The 14,482-nt window shown below is 44.8% G+C and overlaps 1 protein-coding gene across 2 annotated transcripts in view; it reads right to left on the bottom strand.

Annotated features, from left to right (window-relative positions):
- The window catches only part of SLC26A4 (solute carrier family 26 member 4), a 63,737-nt gene extending 56,527 nt beyond the window's left edge, over positions 1–7,210 (bottom strand). Inside the window, exons 1-3 of one of the 2 annotated variants that reach the window (XM_047753347.1) lie at positions 6,829–7,210; positions 5,888–6,062; positions 3,749–3,888 (exon numbers count right to left, since the gene is read on the bottom strand). In XM_047753347.1, coding sequence (XP_047609303.1) covers positions 3,749–3,888; positions 5,888–6,051 — 304 coding nt within the window. In that variant the 5' untranslated portion in view covers positions 6,052–6,062; positions 6,829–7,210. Of the gene's footprint in view, positions 1–3,748; positions 3,889–5,887; positions 6,063–6,636; positions 6,675–6,828 lie in introns of those variants that run through there. The other variant, XM_047753346.1, reaches the window with a different exon arrangement.
- Between the last annotated feature and the right edge of the window lie 7,272 nt (positions 7,211–14,482).

The raw sequence follows: 14,482 nt of genomic DNA, 5'->3' as shown, positions 1-14,482 counted from the left end.
ATCTGAGTCACATCTGTGACCTACACCACAGCTCATGGCAACACCAGATCCTTAACCCACTGAGCAAGGCCAGCGACTGAACCCACAACCTCATGGTTCCTAGTCGGATTCGTTAACCACTGTGCCACGACGGGAACTCCTCTTCTCTACCTCTTAGACCACAGATCTCTTTCTTTCTGCTGGGTCATTTCTACTGGGTTACAACTATGTTCTAGTACCTCCTACACTGAAAGAAAAACAAAGCTTCTTGTTACTCCCCTATGCCTCTGGTTACAGCCATTTCTCTACCCTGCTTCTTACATCATACTCTCCCCAAGAGTATTCACCCTACTGACCCCTCTATCCTTGAAAAAGAGAAAAAGAGCGAGTGAGAACTCCCCTCTTTTGGCTTCTGACCCCACATTCCTCAGCTATTTTTCTCTGACTTCATGAGCCCCTTCTCCTGTTTCTTTGTGGAGACTCCTCATCTCCCACCCTCCATCCCCCTTTCAGGTCTCCTCACCCCCTGCGCTTTCTCCCTAGGTAGTTTCATGCATTTCCATTCCTCCAAACATCACCTCCAGAATGATGCTTTCCTGACTTTTGGGTCTAGCCCACCCTCCCCAAGGACCGCCACACCTCCAGTTACTCCGGCTCCATATCTGGCATCTCACATTTAGCATATCCAAAAGGACAGGCTTAGCTTTCCAGCCCCAACCTCCTCAGCCATTCCCCATCCATCCGTATATCATCAGTGATTTCTTCTCCAAAATATAATTCAGACCCGTGCAGGGGTGTCTGTCTCCTGCTTGATCTGCTTCAAGCTGAAAATGTCTACCCTTGGGGCTGGGGCTAGGGTGAGGCAACTGAAGTGCCTGGGGGACATTATTTAAGAAGGCCCCCTGAGAGTGACTCATTTACCTCCTCTTAACCCTGGTCCTGCCTAACCTTATCTCCTTCTGTCCACTCCCCCACCCCACCTCTCCCCCACCCACGCTAGAATTCTTCCCGTTCCTTCCTGGAAAATACTACGCTGTTTGTGACCTCGGGGACTTTGCACCTTTGCCTGGTACCCTCTTGTTTCTGCTCCAGACGTGGCGGTGGCTGTCCCTCTCCCATCCTCCTGACCCTCATTCAATTCCACCCCCTCAGGAAAGCCTTCCTTGACCATTCTATCTAAAATAAACACTCCCTCTCCGAATTAATCCCTGTTAAAGCCTATTTAATCTGCCATAGCAGATATCACAATCTGTAATTATTTTTCGATTTATCAGCCTATTTATTTAATTCCTCTCGCTCCTACCCAAAATGAGCTCCTTGAGGTCAGAACCCAGGCCTGTCAGTAAACCACTGAATCCCCATGGCTGGCCTATAAATATTATTAGATGAAGGAATGATGATGATAATGAGTGAATGTTTGAAGGAACCAGTGAACCTCCCAGAAATTCATCTTACAAAGATACCATTAGAGAGATAATGCTTCTGGAAAACCTATCATTCATAAAGCGAGAAACAGCATGGTGTATAAATTAAGATCCTAGGAACTAGACTCTGGGTTCAAATTCCAGCTCCATCACTTCCAGCTCCATCACTTCCATGATCTTGGGCAGGATTTAGTAGATTTCTTAACTACTGAAAAGGAGCTAATAATAGTTGTTATGAGGAATAAGTGAAATACCTAACCAAAGCCCTTAGTACAGTGTCTAATACTTAATAAAGAAAACTAAAACTAAAATTAATTCTTAAAAGACACTTGTCTATGAACACTTGGCAGACACAGCTTGAAATACTATTTTGCAATTAAGACGATTCATTATTGGGAATGCAATTCAATTCTCTTCACTCAGTGTTTACAGGGCTATATTATGCCAGTCTCATGTTAGACACTAAGCTAAACAAACATGAATTAGACAGTTCCTGTACCCAGAAGCCAGAGGGGGTTGCCATGTCAAAGCTATTAGAGTTCACCATGCATACAACGCTTAGCATCATTTAACTTATGAACCACACAGTCCCATCCAACACTCCCTTCCACCCTTGTCACTGAAAACATGGTTGATCAGGCTGGGGTTCCACACGGGGACCACAGGACATCCTCCTCTGGGCGAATCTACCTGGCCTGCTCTGAGTAATCCTGACAGCTCCACAGGCAAATTTTGGCTAACGCCATTGCTCAACCACTATTACTAACGTCTGCAATAGTCCATTTCCAAGCCATCCTCTTACACATATTCCTACCCCACCCATCCCTTAGCAAACTGAGCCTTAACCTTCAGGGAAACAGCTCTGACAATTCTTCCTCGGAAGCCATTCCCAAACCCCTAAGGCTGTGTTGAGTGCTCTGGAGTGTCCTCCCTTCCCAAGCAACATTACCTCTGCTTTGTTCCTTCCATCAAATGGTTATCTATTTCCCCATTGGACTAGGAGTGCCTTGAAAGCAGGGGCATCTTATTCATGTCAGAATACCCAGTGCCTGGCACCTACCAGGTGCTCCATTAAATTATAATAAATAAATGAGATTTCCTTATTCATGGCCCAAGGACTTTGTAGAGTAGAGGGACGGGCAGAAGCAAGATGTGGGGATAAGGAACAGAGGAGAATGCCCATACTACTTGCTCCTCACCAACTAGGCAACAGATTTCCAAGTTGTTCATTGAAATATGGCATAAAGGCAGTTAAAAAAAATACTACCTATTTCGGGACATTTTGCCAGAAGATTAAAATATGGGAATGGATTTAAAAAGTAGAGGAAGGAGTTCCCATTGTGGCTCAGTGGTAATGAACCCAACTAGGATCCATGAGGTTGAGGGTTAGATCCCTGCTCCCACTCAGCAGGTTAAGCATCTGGCATTGCCATGAGCTGCAGTAAGTCAATCATAGTTTTGGCTCAAATCTGGTGTTGCTGTGGCTGTGGCACAGGCCTGCAGTTGCAGCTCCAATTCACCCTCTAGTCTAGGGACTTCCATATGCCTCAGGTGAAGCCCTAAAGAGATTTAAAAAAATAAATAAATAAAAAGTAGAGGGAGGAGTTCCTGCTGTGGCTCAGTGGGTTACAAACTGGACTAGTATCCTTGAGGTTGCATGTTTGATCTCTAGCCTCACTCAGTGGGTTAAGGATCCAGCACTGCTGTGAGCTGTGGCATAGGTCGCAGACACGGCTTGGATTCCACTGGTCAAGACCATGTATGAAACGTCAAACAATGTAACGGGCTACAATCATCATTTTAAAAAATAAGGGTCAAGAGTTCCCTGGTGGTCCAGTAGTTAGGGCTCAGTGATTTCACCACTGTGGCCCAGGTTCAATCCCTGGTCTGGGAACTGAGATCCCACATCAAGCCACTGCACACTGCAACCAAAAATAAATGCATAAATAAATAAAAATAAAATACAAGCAGAATAGACTAGGACAGAAGAAAATATCAGGTTGATTGCTCATAGTGAAGGTAAATATTTCACAAAACTCGAGATGCCTGTGTACTGATCACAATGTCATACTTATTTCTTACTGTGAGTTGTGGTCAATAAAAGCCAAGAAGCCACTACTGCTTGTGTGATGGGGCTCAAGCTGTAGCAGGAGTTCCTGAGAACTTAGGAGGAAGAGAAAGAGGGGAATCTCACCACTAAGGGGCAGGCTCTGGAAGAAAGATGGAGGCTGTGAAGCATGAACAAGCTTTTGGTGAAAATGCAAGGGATTGACTGGAGAGTTAGACACTGCTGCTGGAGGACAGTGTTTGTCCATCACTTGGGAGCCAGGCCACCACCATCTTACCTTGCAGCGTCCCCACGAGCCCAGTACTAACTCCTGAAATGATATCACTAAGCAGCCATTCCTTGATCCGGTATTTGGGGAGCCAGTCCAAGACAGGCAGAAGAGTCTTCAGCACACCAAGGGTTCTCTTTCTTGAACAACTGTCCAAAGGCAAGAAAATCGGACTTACAATCCAATCTCGGTCACAAGCCACAGCAAATCGCAAAGTTCTGAATTGAACTCTGCTAAGACTTTTAACTATTTATAAAAAAGAATTAGGAATTGCCCGGAAAGTACTAACAACGAAGTGCTTAATGTGTCTTTGCCAAGAACTCTATTTACCCTTCCAAATGCACTGTACTAAAAAACAGAGGATTAAGTGTTCCTTCCCCTCTCCCACTTTCTTAATCCTCTGAGAAAATATTCCTTAACAAGAACCCATTTTCTGGTGCCACCACAGATTGATCAATGTGGAGTCTTTATTTTTTTTTCTTTCCTTCTTTTATTTATTTTTTTTTGTATTTTTTCCTTTTTCTATGGAGCTTTAAATGATACTAATTTTCAGACTTCTAACCCAGGTACCTTCTTCTTCTTGTCTTTTTCTTTAAAGAAATGTAAACTCTGCACGTTTTAGCAATAGGAGCTCATAGCTAGTTTTTACAAAACTCTTGAAATGATGAATGTATACCCTGTATCTTGCTATCTGGGTACAGGGTGTTTTTTGTTTGTTTGTTTGTTTTGCTTTTTAGTCTAGGAGTCTCGAAATGGAACTGCAGCTGCCAGCCTATGCCACAGTCACAATAACACCAGATCCCAGTCAGGTCTGCGACCCACACCACAGATCAGGCAACATTGGATCTTTAACCCACTGAGCAAGGGCTGGGATGGAACCCACATCCTCATTGTTACGAGTCGGATTCGTTTTCCACTGCACCATGACGGGAACTCCCACTACCTAGTTTTTTAAATTGAACAACCTATAGGTAAAAGAAGAAAACTTATCAAAAGTGGTGAAAACTACTGGACTCCTGATTCTAATAAATTATATTTATGAGCTATTTGGAAATTTTGTTGACTCAATTTTTATATTAAGCAATTATTTTATTAGTGTGCATGATAATGGAATTGTGGTTGTATTTTTTGAAAGAGTCTCCAAAGGTATATACTGAAATATATACAGACAAAAAAATACAGTATGTGGGATTTGCTTCAGAAAAAAATGTGTACTTTTTTTTTTTTTTGTCTTTTTAGGGCTGCACCCGTGGCATATGGAGGTTCCCAGGCTAGTGGTCTAGTCGGAGCTGTTGCTGCCGGCCTATGCCAGAGCCACAGCAATGCCAGATCCAAGCCGTGTCTGTGACCTACACCACAGCTCACAGCAACGCCAGATCCTTAATCCACTGAGCGAGGCCAGGGATCGAACTTGCAACCTCATGGTTCCCAGTCGGATTCGTTTCTGCTGTGCCACGACGGGAACTCCAAAAATGTGTACTTTTGAATGTATTTGAAATGTTTTACAATAAAAGATTTTTTAAAGATAAAGCAAACCTGGCAGCAGCTGACAGTTCTCTTTTTGCTTGTAATATCTAATTACAGGTAGCTTTAGAGACAGATGGAGGTTCTTCTTGGGGGTTCCACTGCCTGACAGTGGAGAACTTGGAGGGCCCCGCGCTCTCCTGTGTTCCAGCCTTCATTCCGTGTCTCTGAAGTGGCATCCTGCCTAGTCCCCTGAGCTTGGGGCTTTCAAGGACTCTTGGTCAGGTGACAGGGTTATCCACCACCTCTTTGTAGTTGAGCTCCTTGCTCTCCCACGCTCCTCAACCTGGCCTTCAACATAAGACCATAGGGACCTGCTGTACCCCAAGGCGCACTACAGGTGCTCTCGGAAGAGAAAGGAGACCGGGTTCCGGGGACACACTCTTTCCAAAGATGAGTTTCTGAGACTAGGGTCGATGCCAGCCGAGAACGATGGAGCCACCCTCCCACCGGGAAAGCCCGCGTGGCAGGCCCGAGAGCCAGTGTCCGTGCGCTGGCAGAGGCCGGGTGGACTCCACACGGCGGCGCGGCAACCTAAGCTCCGCCGCGGTGCCCGCCAGCCTGTCTGCGCGTCCAGACTCCCGGCTCCACTGCACCCCGCGCCCCGCCCGCCGCGGCCGCTACCTGCAACGCTTGGCCAGGCTCTCCCGGAGCGTCTTGCGCTCTTGCAGGCGCCTCTCGTACTGCTGCTGGAAGGCGAGCTCGCTGTAGACTGGCCGCGACACCACGTAGCTGCAGCTGTACTCTGGGAGCGGCGGCGGCTCCAACCTGCTGCCCGGTGCTGCCATGACCTGAGAGTCTGAGTTCGACGACGAGGGAGGAGACGGAGCGAGCGAGGAGAAGAGGAGGTGAACACCGGCCGTTAGCTGTCTCCCGGCCCCACCTGTTGCCCCGGATCCCCGAGGGCCTGTCCGCTCGCTGCCGCGCTAGGTGCCCAGGCCCATCGCCCCCGGGCGCGCCCCGCCAGCCTGCAGGGGGTCCTCAGAGGACCTCCTAGTCCCAAGCTTGCACCTGCTGCCCTGGACTCCAGAGCCCTAAGTGTTGCCGGAGCCCGACACAGTCCCCTCAGACCTGCAGCGAGGGCGCTGTCCGCGTCCTGAAATCTCCCCAAACCCGGGCTGGGACCCGCAGCGCGTGCGGGGCGCGAAGGGGACCCGGTGAGCGCCCCTCTCTCCCCCCGCACCGGACCCAAGATGCAGCACCAGGCGCCCCCTGGTAAAGGAGCAACGCCACCCCCGGAGGGGACCGGGCGTGGGACCCTCAGGCCACGCTCCCCGGGTCGCAAGCGCGCGCGCGCGCGCTGCAGGCAAATTCCAGCAGCCGGGTCGCGCTCTCCCGGGGACAGAACTTTGGGCGGGTAGAACAAGTCTCACCCATCGGCCTGTTTTCCTAGCTACCTTGTAGGTCTTAGTTTCTTAGAAAGAAGGCTGTACTGACCCCTGCTCGGCAGCTCTGTCCCCACCCCTCCGGCCCCCCCCAAGCAGTCCCATCCGCAACCAGCGTTGCCTCCCTGGGAGTTAAGCCAGGGCGGGGTCGGTGCCCGGCATCTTCAGAGACGATCTCACCTGCTTCGGCTCGCGTCCCGTCCGGAATGCCCCCGGGACTGTCGTTCCGCTGCCTTTATAGCTCTTGCAGACGGCAGTGAGACGTTTTATTTATGGAGCAACAGAGACACCTTAGTCCAAGAAAGGGACACACAGGCAGCGGTCTTTCTCCACCTATCTTACCGGGGGAGAAAAATATCCTACCCCTCCCGAATTCTTTGTCTTCCCAAACCGGAAAGGCTGAGAATCTTACTGGCTGTCACCCAGTGGCCACCTGAATCCTCACTTACCCCCCGCGCCCCCGCAGTTACTAACATGGGCTATGAGGTCAGGGGCAGAACCGCCCCTGGGGAACTTGTTACAGGAGAGCAGAGCTCAGCGTGGAAGAGGAGGTCAGCGATTTCAGGAAGAGCTGACCTTGACTCCCAGGTTGTGTGAATCCGGAAGCTCCACCGACTGACACACAGCTTTCCTGCTACGTGGGGAGGAGGAAAGGAGCAGTGGTCAATTTTCCTTTAAAAAGGCTGTGGGTGTCTAGGAAGTCTTTCTTTAGAAGTACCCAATGAGTAGTGTTTATAGAAAGTTCTTAATTTATTCATAAATCTTAGATACGAATTTTTCTGTGCCTGTTTTACTTCACAATCAAAAGTAAGTGTCCAAGTGGTCCCCTTTCTTACTTAACTGTTTCTTTGGTTCTTTTGATTTTTCTTCTCCTTCATCTGAACACTCAAGGGGGGAATAAATTGGATTAGACAGGAATCAAAACTAGAAAGGAGTGAATGGAGGTGGGGGGGGTGTCAATCCTACCCCATCAGTGTTTCATCTTCTGCTGGGATGAATCTTGCTAAAACCATCTAATTTGGGTTAATATGAAGGGAGTGAGCATTTGGTAAACAGGAAGCTTCTCTCCTGACCATCAGTAATTGCAGAAGAGTCTCCAAAATATGGACTTTCTAGGCACTAGCCTTAAGCTACCAACCCGCCTGGAAAATTCAGACCATGACAACTCTGTAAGCATCAGGAAATAGAACCGTCTCAGGAGAACTCTAGTGTAAATCCCCTGAATTTGTATTTAATGTGGTGTGGTGTTTCTGATGAAGGAATCAATAGCTTTCAACAGATCTTCCCAAGCAAGTAAGCTTGCTTGACCATGGTTAAGTTTAAGAACACTTGAAGAAAGGACTTAAAAAGAAAATTCAAGTCATGAACTTTAGAATTTGCATCCATCTGTAGAGGAGAATGTATACATATACATATACATATATATATATATATATATATACACACACACACATATGATACAAGAGAGAGAGCAAGAGATAGTGGTTCTTAAAAGTAAGGGCTTTCTTTCTTTCTTTCTTTTTGCCATTTCTAGAGCTACTCCTGCAGCATATGGAGGTTCCCAGGCTAGGGGTTGAATCGGAGCTGTAGCCACCGGCCTACGCCAGAACCACAGCAACCCGGGATCCGAGCCATGTCTGCGACCTACACCACAGCTCACAGCAACGCCGGATCCTTAACCCACTGAGCAAGGCCAAGGATCAAACCCGAAACCTTGCGGTTCCTAGTCGGATTCGTTAACCACTGAGCCATGACGGGAACTCCAAAACTAAGGGCTTTCTTCCCCGCAGAGACATTTGGCAATATCTAGGGACATTTTTGGTTGTGACACTGGGGGAATACTACTGAGATCTAGGGGAAAGAGGTCAGCAATGCTGCTAAACATCCTACAATAAAACTTTCAGTTTCTCTAAGTTTCTGTATATCATTCAAATGTACATTTATTAATACATTGCTATGTGTACCAAATGTATGCATGTCTCTCTCTCCATATACACAGTGTACATGAGTTTTTTTATAAGCAGCACACTATTATTGGATGTAAAACTCAGTTACTTACAAATATAGCCAAGTTTTTTAAAGTAGATTCTGAATGTACCCACTCTTCACACCCCTACACATACCTTCAAGCTCCAGTTAAAATACTGTCTCCCCAGAGTTCCCTGGTGGCCTATCAGGTTAAGGATCTCACAGTGTCTCTGCTGTGGCTTAGGTCACTGCTGTGGCGTAGGTTCCATCCCTGGCTTGCGAACGTCTACATACCGAGGGTGCATCCATGAATGATGCTTGAGTCTCTCAGAATTAATCCAGTTAATTCTCTGGATTCTCTTGGCACCTTATCTGGGCCTCTCCTTTAAGATACCTCTCACTATCTACCTTAGTATCATAATTTTATTTACATACAAGTCTTATCTCCTTCACCAGACAAAAACTTCTTGAAGGCAAGCATGATGTCCCCCCTCCAATCATTATTACCCTCTATAAAGTTTTCTAAAAAAGATTGATCTATAGCTCAAATTTATTTTTTAAAAACTAAAAAATTACACTATGTTTTGGTCTATACCTTTTTTTTCTCAGTTAAGGCTATGTCATGGATATTTTTCCATATGGATTTTTTTTTTAACTTTGTCAATAGCTGCCTAGGATTTCACACTATCAACTCACATATTTTGTTTCTCAATAACTCACTCAGACAATTCACAATTCTTTCTTTCTTTCTTTTTTTTCCATACCTGCAGCATGTGGAAGTTCCAGGGGCCAGGGTCCAACCTGCACCACAGCAGTGACCAAGACCACTGCAGGGACAGCAACAGATCCTTAACCTGCTGCGCCACAAGGGGACTCCCTCGCAATTTTTTATTCAGTTAATTTGGAGGCATTCTGTACAAATATAAATATAATCCATATCCTATCCTGATAGGCATTTCTGCCCCTGTCACTTGCTAATTGGAAAATGTTTAGTCTAGTCCAGTCAGCTCTGTGGACCACTTTGTATTAGAACTTGGTGATGATTTGGTGGTAGCAATTCAAAGGAGTGAGGAGTTTGGTAGAGATCACAGGACAGGGAAGAAAATGAGCTATTAAATAACAGTAGGAGTCAATGGTAAACTCTTGAGGAATAGAAAGAATTCTTCTTTGAACTGCATCTTTCTACATAAGGATTCTGTTTAATAATTATTACACTGTAGTAAGATTTGCATGTACCTGGATGAATATATTGCCTTTTTTTTTTTTTTTTTCCCCTGTTAAATGCCTTTTCGGTGTTCCTGCCCTGGCTCAGCAGAAACAAATCTGACTACCATCCATGAGGACACAGGTTCGATCCCTGGCCTCGCTCAGTGGGTTAAGGATCCAGCATTGCCATGAGCTGTGGTGTAGGTCACAGACTCTGCTCGGATCCCAAGCTGTGGTGGCTTGGCGTAGGCCGGCAGCTGCAGCTCCTATTTGACCCCTAGCCTGGGAACCTCCATAAGCTGTGGGTCCAGCCCTAAAAAAGAAAAAAAAAAAAATGCTTTTTCTCCTTAAGAAATAAATGGTGCATAGACAGAATGGCATCTCCCTTATAGGTTTCTATAAAGGGATAGAACTGTTTTTCTCACTGGTCTGAATTTGGCCATCCTTTAAAAACAGAAAAGAGTAGGAAGTGATAACAGCTGGCTCTCCCCACCCAATTTACTTGCTATATTAAACACCTCAAATTACTCATTTGGGCTGTAGAAATCAAGTTTCACCTGTTTCACATAGAAGTGGGTGGTTCTTATTTACCAGAATGTAGTCATTTCCAGGACTTCTTTCCAAAGACATAGATGTGTCACTTCAAAATAAATGTCAGACAACAGAAATGAATCCGACTAGGAACCGTGAGGTTTCGGGTTCAATTCCTAGCCTCGCTCAGTGGGTTAAGGATCCGGTGTTGCCATGAGCTGTGGTGTAGGTCGCAGATGCGGCTCAGAGCCTGCATTGGTGTGGCTGTGGCATAAGCTGGCAGCTGCAGCTCCAATTAGACCCCTAGCCTGCGAACCTCCATATGCGGCAGGTACGGCCCTAAAAATACAAAAGACAAAATAAAAAACACAAAAGAAAACAAAATAAATGTCAAACAATATTATTGTTACTTTTCAGCACTTATTTAGCAGTTAATGCTGATTTAAACTTTCCTTGTTTATTCTTTAGGTGTTTGGAGTGTAAGACAAAGTCCACTATTGGATCTGCACCCTCACTCATTTGTTCATTCATTTTTTCATTCAAGGATTTATTAAGAATTTAGTAGTGCTGGACATGATACAGTGATGAACAAAAGGAGCATGAACCCTGGCCTCATACCTGTGGGTACAGCAGACATTCACCAAATGGTCACAAACTGTACGTTCTATTTCACTAATTCTTTTTGTTGTCTTTGTTCTTTTTACACCACACCTGTGGCATATGGAAGTTCCTGGGCCAAGGGTCAAATTGGAGCTGTAGCTGCTGGCCTACTCTACAGCCACAGCAATGCTTGATCCTTAACCCAATGAGTGAGGCCAGGGATAGAACCTGCATCCTCATGGATGCTAGTGGGGTTTGTAAACCTCCTGAGCCACAAATGGAAATTCCGATTTCAGTAATTCTAAAATGCACGTTTTTCCCATTATATCAGGACCCATCTTATAATGATAGTGCGTTATAGTCCAATTGGTAGCATTTTTTTCTTTCTTTGTGGTTCATAAAATAATTGTAAGTTTTATCATTAATGGCATAATAGGATTGATGAAGTATGAATATATATAAAATTATAAGTGTAGCTATGCTTTTGAGAAATTCTGTGCATTCAAAAAATGATTTTGAGTCCTGTGTTAATTAAGTTATGCATTTATTTACTTTGGCCTCACCTGTGGCATGTGGAAATTCTCAGGCCAGTAATCATTCCTGGGTTAGGAGTCTAATCCACACTACAAGAACAACCAGAGCCGCTACACTGGCAATGCCAGATCCTTAACCCATGGTGCCAACCTGAGGACTGAACTGAACTAGCACTGCCACAGAGACCAGCCGGATCATTAACCAACTGCACCACAGTGGGAACGCCCCCTGTGTTAATTTAAATTGAGAGCCATTAGTCTTGTTACCTCTTTCTGCTCTAGAGGACCAATTTTTACCTGCTTTATTCTTCCTTTTTTTTCCAACTTAAAAATGTCTCTAATGAAAATTGCAAAATAGCAGAAATATGCAATAATGTCAAACATTCTGCTTCTTTTCTTTCTTTCTTTCTTTCTTTTCTTTTTTTTTTTTTTTTTTCTTTTTAGGGCAGCACCTGCTGCACATGGAAGTTCCTAGGCCAGGGGTGGAATCAGAGCTGTAGCTGCCAGCCCACGCCAGATTCAAGCCACATCTGCGACCTACACCAAGGCTCAGGGCAAAGCCAGATCGTTAACCCCTGAGTGGGAATGAACCTGTGTCTTGGATGCTAGTCAGATTCATTTCCACTGAGCCACAACGGGAACTCCAGCTGTTAACCATATTTCAAAGAAAAAAACTGTCAGCTTTTCAGGCTAGCACTAGTAATCAATAGAAATTCTGGGAAATCAATTGCCTGGGAAAGTCATTTTCCTTGGGGAAATCAACACTGATCCTGAGTTTTATTTTCTTTATGTCTGTTGATTTTCTCAAGACAATGGGTAGTAAATTTCTGCCATAGTTAAACAAAAAGAGAACTTAAATTTCTCTTACTTTTTCTGACCTCTTCTTTGGACAACTGATTTGGCTAATTTTCAGTAAGACTACAGTTTTGTACTCTATTGTTTTTCAATTTTATTGAAGTATATTTGATTTACAATGTTGCGTTAATTTCTACTGTACAGCAAAGTGACTCCGTTGTGTATATACATATTATTTTTATTTTCTTTTCCATTAAAGTTTATCACGACTCTATTGTTTTTGTTTGTTTTATGTTACTTATCCCCTCATCTCCCAATACAAAATCTGCTTCCTATGGAAGTTCCCTGGTGGCAGAGCAGGATAAGGGTCCGGCATTGTCACAGCTATGGCTCAGGTCACTGCTGTGGCCTGGCCTGGGAACTTTTCCATGCCCTGGGTGGGGCTGAAAAGAAAAAAATAATCTGCTCCTTAAAGACAGAAATAACATATGCCTTTTATGGTATTAAAAAAAATTAAACATGGCTCTAGCGAACAAGTCAGAAAATATATTAAAATGGAAAATAACAATCATTTCTTATCTCATTACCCAGAGATAATTGCTGTTCAGCTTTTTGCTTATTTCCTTCTTGCCTTTATTTTTCCAATACACACATGTGTATATATTTCAAGTAAGACTATACTGCTAGTCTTGTCTTGTAACTCTACACAAGGCGTCAGCAACTTAGGACAAGGTAATAAATAGTGGAGAAATATTTGTTGAATTATTGACGTCATTTAATGATGGGATCTTGAAAAAATCATTGGGTAGGAATGAATTTGTTTTAAAAGATGAGAATTTTTTTTTTGTTTTTGTCTTTTTGAGGGCCGCACCTGTGGCATATAGAGGTTCCCAGGCTAGGGGTCCAATCAGCCGTAGCTGCCCGCCTACGCCACAGCCATGGCAACTCAGGATCAGAGCCGCGTCTGTGACCTACACCAGAGCTCATGGCAAAGCCAGATCCTTAACCCACTGAGCGAGGCCAGGGATCCAACCTGCAAACTCATGGTTCCTAGCAGGATTCGTTCCACTGTGCCACAACGGGAACTCCGAGAATTTATCCTTTTTAAAGATGATCCCTAAACAAAGGAATTCTTTCTAAACCTAAGCAGCAGTCCATTCCCATTTAAAGCAACTTTCATGGTTAATAAAAATTCATTTTTATATAATTCAATAAATATCACAGATAGTAGAGGGAACACCGCCACATTCCTTATTTTTTTGGCCCCACTCCAGGCATACAAAAGTTCCCGGGCTAGGGACTGAACCCACAGCCAACCTACCAACATTGGATTATGGTGAAGAAAACAGAATGTTTATTATAGGACGCTGAGCAAGGAGTCCAGGCAGCTATTACTTACAGGGCTCAACCTCCCTGAAGATGTTCAGGTAAAAGTTTTTAAAGACAAGTTGAAGGAGGGGGTTTGTGGGGTGTGTGGTCAGCTCATGGACATCCTTCTGATCGGTAGTGGTGAGGTAATCCTGAGTCAACGTCATCAACATTTTGGTTTAACTAGTCTAGGGTCTACCTGCCTGTGGGCAGCATAGAGTTAACTTCTTCCACCTGGTAGGGGTTTCAATAGCTGCAGAACCTCTCAAAGGATATGGCTCAGAGTATCATCTATAGGGAGTACCTGCTGTGGCGAAGATTGGACATTGTCTCTGTGGTGGCATGGTTAAGGATCCAGCATTGCCTTGACTGTGGCGCTATCTCATTTCTCTGATTAAATGTATTCTTTGCTTACTTTTTCAACAGATAGAAGTTAAGCAGAAGACATGGGATGGAGGAGTCTGTTTTGGGAAGGCCCATAGGGTTCTGCTTGGTTATAAAAGGACTTAGAGGCTAATGGGGGACAATGGTTAGATACATCAGATAATATCCTATGATAATAATATCTATTAGAGAAATAAACAGAAGGATCTGTAGAATCACCAGCAGGGACAATGTCAGCAGAGGGAGAGGGAGGCAGGATTTAAATGGGGATGGTCAGGGAAGGACTCTTCCTTTCCAAGGAGGTGGCATTTTTATGGGAAATCTAAGTACAACAAGAAGACCAGCCTTTCTGGACGAGGGAAAAGCAGGTGCAAAAACTCTGAGTCATGAAGGAGTTTGATGTGCTTGAGAAACGAAAAGGGAAGTTCCCGTTGTGGCTCAGTGGGTTA

Source organism: Phacochoerus africanus, chromosome 11, assembly GCF_016906955.1.
Source record: "Phacochoerus africanus isolate WHEZ1 chromosome 11, ROS_Pafr_v1, whole genome shotgun sequence".
Lineage (NCBI taxonomy): Eukaryota > Metazoa > Chordata > Mammalia > Artiodactyla > Suidae > Phacochoerus > Phacochoerus africanus.
Note: the sequence above shows the minus strand (reverse complement) of the source record. Positions and strands in the feature narration are given on the sequence as shown.